The following is a 15,542-nucleotide window of genomic DNA, read 5'->3' on the forward strand; positions in this document are numbered from 1 at the left end:
TAACAGATATATGCTTCCCAGGTGGCACTAGTGGTAAAGAACCCTCCTGCCAATGCAGGAGACATAAGAGACACGGGTTCAACCCCTGGGTCAGGAAGATATCCTGGAGGAGGGCATGGCAACCCACTCCAGTATTCTTGCCTGCAGAATCCCCATGGACAGAGAGGCCTGGAGGCCTACAGCCCATAGGGTCATAAACAGTCGGACACAACTGAAGCAACTTAACATACACTACTATATATATATATTAAACTAGATAAGCAACAAGGACCTATGATACAGCACAGGAATCCATCTTTAATACCCTGTAATAACCTATAATGGAAAAGAATCTGAAAAAATATGTATGTGTGTATAACTGTATCACACTGCTGTACACCTGAAACAAATACATTATAAATCAACTATACTTCAATTAGAAAAACACAAAGGCATTGGATAGTATAAGCCTTAAAAGTAAATAAATCATCGAAGATTGAATCTGATGTATTCAGCTACTTTCATTCACTAGGTCAAGCTGTTTGGCAGGTCCTTTACTCCATGACCCACACTGCTCCATAAACATATCAGGTATCTTATAAACTGTAAAGCCTACAGAGTTTCAAGTATTAATCTTCTCAGTAATTTTACGACTGTTAAAATACTTGATTTAGTTCTAACTCAATTCAATGAAGCTAACAGTACTGAAATTAATTAAAAATAATCCTTTAAGTCTGCTCCCCCTCCCTCCTTCATTGTAATGAGCCTGTATAAGGAAATATCAAATCTGTTTAAAGGCTTTAGTCTGCTTTCAAAGCTTAACCGTCCAGTCCAAGCTAGACTCAGAACTGCAAGAGGGAGTGATCCTACAGAACAGTAACATTCTCCCCAGTCCCCTTGGAATCTCCCTGTGCCCTGCTCTCCATTGACTTTTTCTACCCCTCTTCTATCTATTAGATCACCACCAATGCATATTCAACCCATGGGCCCAACCACTGTTTCTACTGGTCTGCAAATACACTCTGAGAAGTCCAAAGAAAGATATGTTCTTAGAAAATCATCTTTTCTGATCTCTCCATTTTGTAAATGAGGAAGTTCATGTCCAGAGGACTTGAAAAGCGTTCTGGAAACACTGAGATAACCACAGAAGAAAAGTGGTTTAGAGTCACTTCTCTTTAGTTTCAAATATCTGAGTATAGAAAGTCAATCCATTTATTAACTATGTATGTCTAATTATATTTGGGTATAGAAACTCTTCTCCCACTTTCATGTTTATTTCATTTCAGAGTGAAGAGGATAGAAAAATCCAGTCTAATAATTTAAAATTTCTGAAGATTTGAAAACAAACAAAACGCTACCACCATCATGTCTACACAAAAAGAAAAGGTAAGGAAAACCATGATGACAATACCTGCTCCTTAGATTCTACCTGACAAAAGTTAAAGGATAACCCACAGCTCCCTTCACAAAATGTCTGAGATCAGACAGAGCATGAAAGTAAATGTTATTCTTTTCCTTTTCACCCCCCTACCACACCGCATGCAAGATCTTAGTTCCCTTACCAAGAATTGAGCCCAAGCCCCCTGCATTTGGAAGTGCAGAGTCTTAGCCACTGGACAGCTAGGGAAGTTCCAACATGACTCTTTATAGAGTTTAAAAGCAGAACTTAAATACTCTGAGAAAAGAAATAAAATAATCAGGCTGTCAACACACAGTTTAATGTTATAATTATGTGTTGTATTTTTAAAAAGGTATGGGGACTTCATGACTCTTCTTTTGATATCCTCTAGAATTTCTGGCTTGACACAGACACTTTCAACCTGCAAAAGGTCAACCATGTGTACAGATTCCCAGATTCCCTTAACCCATGAGTGAGCATCCTAAAAGTTACTGATCCCAGGTTTGAAGTTTGAAGACAAAAAAATTTAAATATGGATTCATTGAAGGCCCAGGTATAAATCATGCTCTATATTTTGTAGGAAAACTTTAAAACACATTTAGGTAACAGAGTTGAAAACAGATATGTCCATGGGAGAGAGAAAGAGAGCAGCTTGAACACCTACTAGGGACAGCTGGTAACCTTAGGGTCAGAGTAGCCCCCGGGGAAAAATTAGAATAGTTCTGAACCAGTGTGTACATGCTTAGTCGCTGAGTCACGTCCGACTCTTTGCGACCCCATGGACTACAGCTCAACAGGCTCCTCTGTCCATGGGGATTCTCCAGGCAAGAATACTGGAGTGGGTTGCCATGCCCTTCTCCAGGGGATCTTCTGGACCCAGGGACCAAACCCAGGTCTCCTGCATTGCAGGCAAATTCTTTACTGTCTGAGCCACCAGAGGCTTAAATAAACAACTGGGAGCATAATTAGAGCTGCCAGTGCGGTGTCTAGCCTCCCTGTAAACTCAGATAAAAACCGTGGCCCCGCAGTCCAGATTTCAGTGTGAGCTGAAGCGCTTTCATCAAAGGAAGGCGTTACCAAGCAAGGCTGTGGAATGTCATTCACTGAAAGTCTTAAAACAGCTTAAGTGTCCATCTGCCCAGGGAACAGAAGAGGACAAGCAGATGATCCCCTCCACCCCCCTCCACATTCCCGCTAGTGCTGAGAGACCCAGGTCAGAGCAAAGCCTGGACAAGCTCAGCAGACGCTCATTCATGGTTCTGGGTTGGAATGCCAGGGGTACGGGGCAATGCGGGCTCACCTCCTTCCTCACCGGCGTGCTGTGCGCCGCCGCCTCCTCGAACTGCTCCGGAGCCTGGGGCTGCTCCTCGGTGGCCGGCTCAGGGCCCGGCTGCACCCCCGGCTGTGCCCCCTCGTGCCCCGCCGCCTCCTGGGGCTCGGCCTCCTGCTCCGGCTTGGATTCCGAGTCTGATCCCGATTCGGTGGTCATGGTCGATTGTTCTGCAGGCAGAGAGAGGGACAGTCCTATCACTTGAGGAACCAGCACCCGGAAAAGGGAGAAATGCTAAGAACCCAACACAGACCCAGCAGCCTTGTCAAGTTCACCACTGGCAAGGGTGCCCATCGACGGTGCAAAATGAACATTTAACTAGTAGTCAAGTTGATTTGGGGCCATCACGGGTTTTCCTCCTATTAGAGTTTCACCACAGATGACAGAGAAATGACACTGCCATCCTAATAATTACCTAACTTAGATACGTTTTAATTTCGGAAACATGAATTTGCAGTATCAGCTGAAGATACATTTTAGTCTCTGGGAAGGATGTTCTAATAATGGAAGCAGATACAATTTCTCACTCTTCTCCTCCTCCCCAGGGGCCCTGCTCTGTCCCTCCACAGCCTTGAATCCATCCATTCTTCCTGGAACAAATGTCTTTCCTCTGTGATGTCCCGTAACTATTATGCCCTTTTGAATGAGCGACCACAGTATAACACGGTTTCTATTTTTTTTTTTATTTTAGTTGGGGGCTAATTACTTTACAATATTGTAGTAGTTTTTGCCATACATTGACATGAATCAGCCATGGGTTTACATGTGTTCCCCATCCTGAACCCCCCTCCCACCTCCCTCCCCATCCCATCCCTCCGGGTCATCCCATTGCCCCAGCCCTGAGCCTTTGTCTCATGCATCGAACATGGAATGGTGTTCTCTTTCACATATGATAATATACATGTTTCAATGCTATTGTCCCAGAACGTCCCACCCTCACCTTCTCCCTCAGAGTCCATAAGACTGTTCTATGCATCTGTGTCTCTTATTCTGTCTCGCATATAGGGTTATCGTTACCATCTTTCAAATTCCATATATATGCATTAGTATACTGTATTGTTGTTTTTCTTTCTGGCTTACTTCACTCTGTATAATGGGCTCCAGTTTCATCCATCTCAGTAGAACCGATTCAAATGTATTTTTTTTTTAATGGCTGAGTAATATTCCATTGTGTATATGTACCACAGCTTCCTTATCCATTCGTCTGCTGATGGACATCTAGGTTGCTTCCATGTCCTGGCTATTGTAAACAGTGCTGCGATGAACATTGGGGTACACGCGTCTCTTTCAATTCTGGTTTCCTCGGTGTATATGCCCAGCAGTGGGATTGCTGGGTCATATGGCAGTTCTATTCCCAGTTTTTTAAGGAATCTCCACACTGTTCTCCATAGTGGCTGTACTAGTTTGCATTCCCACCAACAGTGTAAGAGGGTTCCCTTTTCTCCACACCCTCTCCAGCATTTATTGCTTGTAGACTTTTGGATAGCAGCCATTCTGACTGGTGTGAAATGGTACCTCATTGTGGTTTTGATTTGCATTTCTCTAATAATGAGCAACACGGTTTCTTAAGTATTGCCGGACCCGTCCCACACTGGACCACACCAGCCCTGGCCACGGCCGGAGGGAAGCCAGACGGCACCCCCTCTCCTGCTCATCACAAGCTCATCTCAAAGGTTTCTTCTCAGCTCCCCCTCATTTCCCTTGAGTGTTGAAGTAGAAGTCGGTCTCATATTCCATCAGAAACTCAAACAACAGATCTTGATACAGAATAATCTGCTCTTACATCCTAAAAAAAGACACTCTAAAATATAACTGCCATGTTCTTCTACTTTACTTTTCAAAACACAAGTATTTTGTGCCTCAGTTTCCACATCTGCCAAATGGGAGAACTGAACATGATCACATCTAAATAAGCTATTCCCTGCTGTTACCTTTTCCCTACTACTAATAGACATGCTGCCCTAGTTAAAGCCCTTTTTTGCTCTAAGCAAGAGAGCTGCTATACCACTGGTCAGCATGTCATTTTAAGCAATTTCTCATCTCAGGTGTGTGGTAAATATTTCAAAAATGAATATCTCAGATCATCATATAATTTCCCTTCCTAATCCTAATTTTATGGTAAAAATATCTCAAGTAAAGAATCAGTGTTAACATTTTAAGCAAATAATACACCTGTTAGCATGGTGTAGAATTTGTATGCCCAATAAAACTCCATAGTAAAACCACCACTTAATTCCCATTCTCACAATACACACTGGAAGATGCTTAACACTTTGAAGAGGGAAACATTATAAATACTAATCTATCTTTATAAACTAAATGTGGTGCTTTCTATTTTAGGTTACTTTTTACCATCACCAGCTATTCTGCCTGTTGAATAAAAGACCTGTCAACCTGGTATGTGCTCAGTTACCATGTAAATGTAAATACCAAGTCCAAGTGCAGGGCCACCCAGGGATCTACTTAAAACTAATACATTTTTTTCCTCCTTATATTTTAGATTTTCAAGCAAATCTTGAAGGTAAATATGATATTCTCATTTTTAAGCTTATAATACAAAGTGTCAAGTCTACAGAAAAAACAGTGGAGGGGGAGGGAGACGTGGTGATTGTGTAATTCAGAGACTATAGCTGAATTCTTCCTTTTAGAAGGGGAGGAGTCATTCTAATAATCAACTCAACTTGCCCAACCTTCACGGAGTACCAGATATGAGTCAAGCCCTGCTCTTGGTTTAGAAACAGAGACAAATATGTTGTAACCCCCTGCCACCTCTTTGACTATCTTCTCCGGATTTCCTTACTATTTTTTAAATGTAAGGATTTTTTCCCACACATGTAACTGTGGTATATACAGCTCATATGAAGGCACTCTAGACTTGAAAGTGTGTTAGTCGGTCAGTCGAGTCTGACTCTTCGCAACCCCATGGACTGTAGTCCGCCAGGCTCCTCTGTCCACGGGATTGTCCAGGTAAAAATACTGGAGTGAATTACCATTCCTTTCTCCAGGGGATCTTTCTGACCCAGGAATCGAACCTGGGATCTCTTGCACTGCAGGCAGATTCTTCACTGTCTGGGCTGAAAATCTTCTCAAATACGTGTTAAAATAAAAATCTTTCTCAACATAAAATTAGCCTGGGATTCACTCTACATGAAACAGAAAGGTAAAACTCGTCAAGAAATATCCCCATTTTGACTGTTACTATCCTAGCCATGAAATCATTTAGCAACTGGTTTTTGTCTTTAATTCCATGTCTTGTCCCTAAGGCAAAGAGCCAGCTCCACAAAGGCTGAATAAAAATGCAAAATGGACAGAGCCCAGGAACTACCTATCAGCTATTTAAATAGTGAAACAACCTACCATTATTTTCTGCCTAGGAATAACTAACATCTGACCTGGCATATAGCACATATACCATAGAACCACACTTCAGATAAAATCCTATGCCCTTGTCAAATATTTCCTCAGCATATCATTTCCCCCAACACTAAATACATAATACAAGAAAGACAAATCATTGCTGTTTTTTGATTAATTAAAAAAAAAATAAAATTTCCTTGCTGTTGAGAGACAGGAAAATTAAGAAACTTTAAAAATGTAAGGTTTTAAAATTCTGGAATCTCACTAGAATCAATACTTAATTCCAATATCTGAAAGGGCATAAGGTCAAATTGTACCTATAAGTAAACTGTATCAATGGCCTCAACCTGTAAATTCAATTTCAAAACTTTTAAAATAGTCTTTCTTGCCTATTCACATGCCAATGTAAGTGAGAAATAAACTGATTTTTCAATAGCAAACAACTAAAATCAAAGCTTCTTAATATGGTCCTTCTTACTTTAGGTCGTTAGTTTATTAATTCTATAATGTACATCTCCAATCTTAAATCCAAGTACCAAAACATTCTTTAGTATTAGATTTGTATGATTTTTACAGTGCTTTGGTTTTTCTTTTTCTTACCCTCAATTCTTTGCTTTCCTGGATGACCCCTGCCATTTAAAATTGCACATTATCCTTGCCAACTCACTAAAGATGACTATTTTCCAATGCCCCCTTCTCTTCTGATAGATTAATTTTGTATGACCTAAAATTAGCAATCATGCAGTGACTGGAAGGAACAGCATCACCTGTGATCACAAACAGAAAGTGACACAAAACGCTTATGCTCAGTTTTGGCTACACTGCGCCTTTTCTCTATATTAAATATACCTTGCTAACTGTGTTCTGCTTCAGCTTAAAAAAGTCTGGAATCCTAGAAACTCCAAATCCTCAAAACTGGTATAAGGACTTTCACGACATGCACTGGGATGATGGGAAGAGAAGCCTTTTTTATCTTTTCAAGAAACATAAACTGTATTCCATGATGCCTGTTTTCAAGGCTGTATTTATTCCATGACTACCCAAAGAGATGGTAATTAGCTTCAAAGGAGGCATGGCGCAGGTGTGAATGAATTCCTTCCCAATTCCCGATTCATTTCTCCTTTAAAAAATGGTCACTGGTGTTCATTTGAGGTTTTGTTCCTTTTCAGCTCTGTTTTTTACTCTGCAGAAGAAAAAAGTCTTTCCACTTTTAGAAGTAGCATCTCTAACTTCTCCATCTCCTAACTGACTGCCATATTAGCTTCTGCATTCAAATTTACCTACATCTCTTGCAGACAAGAAAATTCAGTGACATTTTATTAAAAGACACAAACCTAGCATTTTTCCTGCAGGAGAACATTTCATATAAATCTCTGTCCTTACATATACAACAGGATTCCTAAGGAGTAACAAAACATTTCATAAAGAAACCCCTTCACACCATTTACCTGCCTGGCGGTTTGTAAGACTAATGATTTTTAAGAAAACAAGCCTTTTCCTCCTTTTATCTTTCAAATATAAATGTACAGAAGACAGGCTAGTAGACCTTGATATACTCAGCTTAAGTATTTGTGACTCCTGAATACTATCCACTGATCCATTAAAACTACCAACTTCAAGCAAGTAAAAAACAGTAATATCCCATGACTCCTCTAGTGGAGTCTATTTGCATTAAAAAAAAAAAAAAAAAAAGCCCCAGTATCCATTAAACACACTCCAACACACCGAACAACTGCTCCTGATCTTGCATCCTACCCCTCTGCAACCCCATCTTCACCCCTCAAGGATGGCCCTACCTCTCTACTCTTCTTTACAGACATGTTCTGGAAAGAATTCAAAAAAAAGGCTCAAGCAGTAAAGCATCTGCGTGCAATGCAGGAGACACAAGAGACTGGAGTTCAATCCCTGGGTCGGGAAGATGCCCTGGAGAAGGAAATGGCAACCCACTCCAGTATTCTTGCCTCAAGAATCCCATGGACAGAGGAGCCTGGTAGGCTATGGTCTATGGGGTCGCAAAGATTCAGACACAAGTGAAGTGACTTAGCATGTGTATGTACACACACACACACGTGTGGCTGATTCACTTGCTGCATAGTAGGAATTAACACAACACTGTAGAAGCAATTATACTCCATATATATAATTTTTAATTTCAACAGAAGGAAAACTAAAAGAACTTCACCCCCATGCTGTCACCACATCCCCACCCCCACTCACCCTTCAGGGTGTTCCCCATTATTCTAGTAAATCCTACCGAGGTCACCGACGACCGCCCTACAAGCCAATAAATCCATGCAAGTCCCTTCCCATCTCTGAATTCTCTATGTTTCTGACACACTCTCGATCTTCCTCCTCCCTTCTGCCTCACTTCCATTCCTCCTCTTCACATTCATCTTCTCACCCTGTTTCTAGGCTCTGCAGGTCTTTGGAATCAGAGCTCCTCCACTCGCTTCCAAACACAAGGGCACATCCGAAATACAGGTTCCTCACTCTGTGACTTCTCTGAGCTTCAGACCCACATACACAACTCCATTGCTCGTCCTGTTTCCCTGGGCATTTTAGGGGCACCTAAAACTGAACATTTCTCCATCCAAACCATTGACCCCACCCAGCCCCATCTGCTCTACTTCCATCTTCCCCACATCAGTAGGTGTCCGTCTGTCCAGCTGCTCACGGTGGGGATCAGGACCTCTCTTTCCTCACTCCCAACTCAATCCCCTTCACATCTGTCAATGTCACCTCTCGAGCTGTAATTAAAGAAATAAGACCTGAGAAACTTCTAGGCACAAGTGACCAGTCAGGCAAAAGCAGAAGGGCGTGAGAACTCATGTACATGTCCTGGCATGAGGGCACGTGGTCAGTGGTGGCTGGACCACGAGAGCTACGTGGGCAGTGAGGCGAGCTGATGAGACCAGCCAGGCAGAGTTCAGGCCCTGAGAGGCCAGCTGGTCCTCGCTAAGGGGACCTCATCCCATCACACAGAGGTCATTTTGGCAGCAATGGGGATGATCGACATCAGCTCAAAATTAGACCAAGTCAACAGGCCAAGAAGGCCTTGATGGGGCAGCAGTGGACCAGACACTCCTCAAAGCACAAAACAGTGGAATTCACGGCTGATCATTATAAAATATAGAAGGCAGTGGAGGAAAGAGGAGCCTGGTGTGCTGCAGTATATGGGGTCGCAAAAAACTGGACACGACTTATCAACTGAACAGCAACAACAATGCTGTCAAGTATCTTTGAAACCTTGACAGTAATGAATTGCAACAATGCTTGGCACCAGTGGCAGGGACAATTCTGACTGTTTTTTTTTTTCTCAAATAAGTTTTTGGGCCATACTAATTTCAAATCTTATAAGCCAACAGACCAAAGCCTATGAAGCTGCCAGGCTTTAAGTTTGTAGAAGAAACAGAAAGTTTGAGTTTTTATGGCAACAACACAATAATTCAAAATTACTTTCACAATGACCATGGTAAACCTGGAAAGGATGATCAAGTCCCATCAGTATGGAGAGAGATTTCATAACAGCACTGGGAATCTACAACTCAAGAATTTTTAAAACAAAACAAGACCAACACCCCCAAACAAGGCCACAGCCCCCTGCTTCAAGGAATGATGAGTCTGACAGGCTACCTTGAGAAGCCAAGTAACACAATGCCCAGGGTGCAAGAAATCTGCTTCGAGCTGAGAGCTGTCCACCAGCCCGCAGGGCAGGCTCATGGAAAGTCATCTTGGTAAGAAAGATAATCGCTAACCTTCAACCTCAAGTTAAAGGACTAGCTTTAGAAGCAATCAGAAATCACAGGCTACTTCAGGAAGACAAAGAGGGGCGGGGATAAGTAAGAGCAAGGAGGAGGCAGGACGCTGAGGGGCAGGCAGCCACGCAGCAATCACCCTCAACTCTGCCACAGGTTCTGTGACCTCAACAGAACTTGGCTTCTCCCGCTGTTCTAAGAGGCTGAAATTCTAGATTCCTGAAACCCGAGACACTGTTGTACGAACAGCATGGTGGCGGCGGTGGCTTTAGTCACTCAGTTGTGTCTGACTCTTTGTGACCCCATGGACTGTAGCCTGCCACGCTCCTCTGTCCATGGGATTTCCCACCCTGAGTGGGTTGCCATTTCCTTCTCCAGGGGATCTTCCCGACTCAGGGATCGAACCCACATCTCCTGCATTGGCAGGAGGATTCTTTACCGCTGAGCCACCAGGGAAGCCCATTAACAATGAAGTCTAAGGAAATTTTGTCCTCTAAGTGAGGACTGAGACTAACTGACCTCCAAGAACAGGAAGCTCCTAGGGCAGCAACTGCTCACACTCTGGTGGGAAAACCAGCCTCCTGGCCAATGTACCATCAGTGCAAGGCTTCATGAACTATCTGAGTCTCTTCAAGTTTGATTTAATTCACCAAAGCAAGACATTACCCAAATAATCCTAAGAAGCTGAAAGAATCTTTCTTAGTTTACTGAATACACTTGAAAAACCTTAATTTTTTCAGCAACTTTTTAGCTTTTCAAGTTCAAAGATGCTTAACTCTATGTGTGAGCAGATAAACAAACACAGTTTAGAAAACAGAATTTAAAATGCATGTCCAACAATGATGTACTGTATAGCACAGGGAACTCTGCTCAATGTTATGTGGCAGCCTGGATGGGAGGGGAGTTTGGGGGAGAATGGAAACATGTATATGGACGGCGGGGATGGTGGAGTCTCTATGCTGTTCACCTGAAACTATCATAGCATTGTTAATTGGTTATACCCCAACACAAAAAGTTTAAAAAAGAAAGAAAATAGATACAGTGATTATGGAAGTGTCCATTTTATCAATATGTGTCCACATTTCTAAATCCAACTGATGGGAAATGCCAGGGTATAAAATTCCAATATATCTTTGAAATATCAGGATATTTTGTAGTTTCCATAGTCCTCTAAATACATTTCCATAAAACCAAGGGAACAGCTGGCTCCCCTTCTAGAGGAAAGGGGACTTGCACTGGTAAAGGATTTTAACAGAATTCAGTGACACCACTAATGGGAGGAGAGGCCGAGTTCCCGAGACAATGAAGCTGCTGGCAAGTTAGGTCTATGAAGCGAGTGGCAGAACAACCAATGCCAGTTCTGCTCCAGTATACCCGCATTATGACCCCTGTGTTAAAAGCAAGGATGTCCCCAAACTTGGATTCCTGAACTCCAGACAGTGGGGAGAGGGGCCCGAAGGGTCCGAGAGATTGCTTTGGTATTTCCAAGGATATTGTACATTCAGAAATGACACGGCTGCACTCAGTGGCCAAGTCTCTCTGTTTCTGCTTGGGCATTTATCAGTTAAGGTTAGAAATACTGGCTACATCATTGTTTCGTTCATGAATCCATCCCTTCACAAACATTTGCTGAATGTGAGGCCTGGGGACACATGAAATGAAGACAGGGTCTCTGCTCTAGGGGAGCCTGCCTTCTAATTGAAGGAGATAGAGAAATGAAAGATGTCAGCCACAGGGAGATGGTATTAGATGAGTGAATCTAAAGTGGGTGGGGCTTCCCAGGTGGCACTAGTGGTAGAGAACCTGCCTGCAATGCAAGAGATGCAAGAGACTCAGGTTCGATCCCTGGGTCGGGAAGACCACCTGGAGGATGAATTGGTAACCCACTCCAGTATTCTTGCCTGGAGAATCCCATGAACAGAGGAGCCTCGTGGGCTACAGTCCATGGGGCCACAGAGAGTCGGAGCACACACCAAGTGGGTGGGTGGCTGCTGATGCTGGGTGGTTAGGCAGAGCTTCTCCAGGGAGGGGACATTCCAATATCAGGCACAAGGGCTGGGACCATGCCTTCTAGAAGCCTAGTGCCCAGGTCCTAAGGATGAAATGAGCCTGTGCTCCACAACAGAGAAGCCACTGCAATGAGAAGCCCATGGTTGAGGAACAAAAAGCTGGTGTCGGGAGCTGGGACTCAGGAGGTGCAGGGAGAGGGCCACCATGAAGTAGGCGATGTAAGTGGGGTTTGGGGTCTTGCTAAGCCAGCATACGAAGCTGGGTTTTATTTTAAAGGCAGTGGAGAATTTTAAGGGGAGCAGTCAGAGGGTCTTATTGATGCTTTTTAAGAGACAACTCACCTGGTGGTCCAGTGGTTAAGAATCTGCCTGACATTGCAGGGGACAGGGTTCGATCCCTGATCTGGGAGGATTCCACATGCTAGGGAGTAACTAAGCCCCTGAGCCACAACTAAAAACGCCTAAGCACTCTAGAGCATGTGCTCCACAACAAGAGAAGCTGCTGCAATGAGAAGCCCATGCACCACAACTAGAGTGTAGCCTGTGTTTGCTGCAGCCAGAGAAAGCACAGCAATGAAGATCCAGTGCAGTCAAAAATAAAGAAATGCTTTTTTTAAAAAAAGAGGGAGAGACCATGCTGGGTTTGGATTGAGGGAGCCAGGATGGGAACAATGGGAGCAGTGAGCAGGTTACAATAGTCCAGGCGAGAGAAGATGCTGGGAGGAGACGAAGGAAGGGCAGGGGTGCCTTCTAGGGTATCGGAAGCTATGATCCGAGCCTTGTGCAGGCAGGGGAGATGGCTAGCTGGGAGACACAACCACTTAGCATTGTTAGGTCTCTTATAAACACAGGGACCCCTGGGGGTGAGAAGACAGCACACTCTGCATTCATTAGGCAGGGAACCCACCCACAGGCAAAGGTCAGGCTTCAGTCCTTCTTCTGGGCGCTGCCGCATCTCTAACGCAGGAGATCTTCAGGGAACCCGACGTCATTATCCATCATTTCTAAACACATTCAGGTGAGAGGCAACGCCTGGCTGCATATGTAATGAATGTCTTCTTCTGGTCTAAGTGACAGCTCCAGTCTTCCCAGAAAAGCAGATTAATACAGAAAAGCTTTGGCCCTGGGCGTAGAGCATGGCTTTCTAGACTTCATTTGGTACTGAGCTCATAGCTAAAGGACATCTGGACCTACACGCTCATTTCACACATAACCTGGCTAAGAATTTCAGTCTCCATGAGATTTTTAACATGATTATCACCAAGACGCTGTCATTTTCAGCAAAGAGGTGCTAGTAAGTTTGTAGAACACTTCTGCTCCTATCAAAGAGTTTAACTTAAATGACTAAGCTGTCTACCCATGAACCTTCTCTTCCCCAGGTTGGATCTAGAACCACCTTACCAAGCACAGGGCAGCGCTTTTCACAACATGTTCACATTTTTTCACTTGGACAAGCACTTAAATGTATTATTCAATGCACAGCAGAAATATTTTAAGGAGCTTTCCCGTGATAAGAAAGTGCCAAGCACATCTATTTATTTTTAGGAGTTAGAATATTTGAATTCTGTTTCCTACTAGCTCTGTTTACAGCCATGCACTCGTGTTCCCTATCATTGAAACAGAGTTCAGAACTGACCACGACTTCATTTCCCTCAGCCAGAGACGCTCCCGCAGAACCCTTGGGGTTATAGGTAAAAAATTAAATCAAAATGGAAATTTCAGCCACCAATGAAATATATCAGAAAGGGCAAAAAGATAGCCCTTATGTCAATATGAATCCTGGAAAGTCTAAGAGAGTAAGCTAAATTTAGCAACATTCTCTTCACTTACTGTTAAGCATAAATCATTCTAAGGAAGAAACTGGCATTATATCCTCTGTGTGTGGATTGCCGTTCAAACAGCATTATTTGCTTCTTAACTCACCTCTATGCCAATATTAGAAAATACTGCTTTATGGCTTCCTCAAAGGAAGATTCAATTTGCAAAATGCATAAGAGCTTCCTGAGTTTGGAGTAATTTCTTATCGCCTTTCTGCGCTTTCCCTAATATAATTTTGTAATTAACAGGGTGTGGCGCTTGAGAAAGTAAAGGAACTTGTTCACAGGGAACCCAAGGTGCACAGTGGATGGTGCCTCACAGGACAGATGGGGGCCGGAAGGTCATGCTTGCCCAAGGTCATATAACAACAATCACAGGCCAACAATTAAATCTGAGTTTTGGGGGACTTCCCTGGTAGTTCAGAGGTTAAGAACCTACTGTGCAATGCAAGGCATGCAGGTTTGATCTGTGGTTGGGGAATTAAGATCCCACATGCTGTGCAGCAACTAAGCCCACACAACAAAGATCCCTCTGCAGCAGCTAAGACCTGATGCTCCCAAATACATAAATGAGTTGTTTTTTTTTTAAATCTGAGTTTCTGCTTCAGATAAGACCTCTTTCTTCTACATGAGTTCTGCACTTCAGTGACAGCAATTAAACCTACTCTTAGCTTTCTGTCCCTAGTTCAGAACTGGACAGCTTTTCAAAGTCATTGTTTTATGTGATCATCTATAATTCCACAATGCTACCTTATTCTTTTACTCAATGTAAATCAAACATTAATAAATTTAAACTTCTATAACATTACATTTTGGTTTACAGACTATTTTCCCTACTACTTACTTGTCTTTATGCACTATCTTTACTACTTATCTTTATATATGTGTATGTATGTATATGTGTATATATAGAGAGAGAGAAAGAGAGAAAGAACATCACAATTTTAATTTCTAATCGACTGCAAGCTCTTAGAATTCTACACCATGTTGCCAACTTATTTCTGGAAAACAAACAAAACGATCATTGTTGGTTTTAGAGAAAATATGAATGGTACTGACCCTGCTTCTAGATTCTCAACAATTTGTGACTTTCCACTGATAGTGGCTTTAGCCTCAAATATCCATTTGAGCCTAGACTTTAACCAGCTCCAACTTTGAAAGTATTGTTCGTGGAGGGCCTGAAATGGACAAGACACCAACAACATACTGTCCAACTCCACTGTTTGAAACTTTTCAGAATTCCATGGCTACAATCTAAATAGGAAAGAAAAGGAGATGGCGTGTTTCTTCTGGCCAATTCTGCCTCTACGAAGAACTTATTAGCAAAAAGATATCTTTGGCACCTTAAATAGGGAGCATATTTCTCTATTACCCAGCATCTGACTCTGCATCTGTGAGAAATGAGGTGTGAACCAGAGAGAGTGAATAAATTAAAACAGAGTCAGACTCTGCGCCGTTAACCACCACCCAGGAGAGCTGCCCGGCTCTTTCTGAAATGGGTCTCTCTCCCTTAGAACCATTCGTTTTCAAAACAGGGAAAAGGTTATGGCTAAAACTCCCAACCTCTGCACTCAGTGAGGGACAACATCCCCTCTGGTATCTGGGGGTACCTGGCTGAGAAGCCAGGGTTTAGGATTCTTTTTAGAGTTGTCAGTACTTTAGGGATTGAGGCAGGAGATAGATGGGCCCAGGCTGAAAAGCTAGAGTCTGTCCTCTGTGCACAGATACTCTAAGATGAAGAGGAGAAGGAGCTGAACCCTGGCCAGATACAAGACCACACATTTCTCACTCTCAAGGAAGTCAAGGTCAAGGAGACCTTCGTGACTACACATGAACAGAAAGGCGCTGTGGAGGTCAAAAAGGAGTGATGCCAACCTGCCCAAAGCCCTCTTCGTT

General features: G+C 43.0%; 1 protein-coding gene across 50 annotated transcripts in view; it reads right to left on the minus strand.

The window, feature by feature from the left end:
- Positions 1–15,542, minus strand: part of EPB41L3 (erythrocyte membrane protein band 4.1 like 3) — a 139,837-nt gene that overhangs the window by 88,451 nt on the left and 35,844 nt on the right. For 35 of the 50 annotated variants that reach the window (XM_081562826.1, XM_081562811.1, XM_081562831.1 and 32 more), the window contains exon 2: positions 2,679–2,878. In XM_081562826.1, the coding sequence (XP_081418952.1) occupies positions 2,679–2,867 (189 nt within the window). In that variant the 5' untranslated portion in view covers positions 2,868–2,878. Of the gene's footprint in view, positions 1–2,678; positions 2,879–9,698; positions 9,970–15,542 lie in introns of those variants that run through there. The other 15 variants (XM_081562814.1, XM_081562794.1, XM_081562784.1 and 12 more) reach the window with 2 other exon arrangements.

This window comes from Giraffa tippelskirchi, chromosome 14 (assembly GCF_054371585.1).
Source record: "Giraffa tippelskirchi isolate mGirTip1 chromosome 14, T2T-mGirTip1v1.2.pri, whole genome shotgun sequence".
Lineage (NCBI taxonomy): Eukaryota > Metazoa > Chordata > Mammalia > Artiodactyla > Giraffidae > Giraffa > Giraffa tippelskirchi.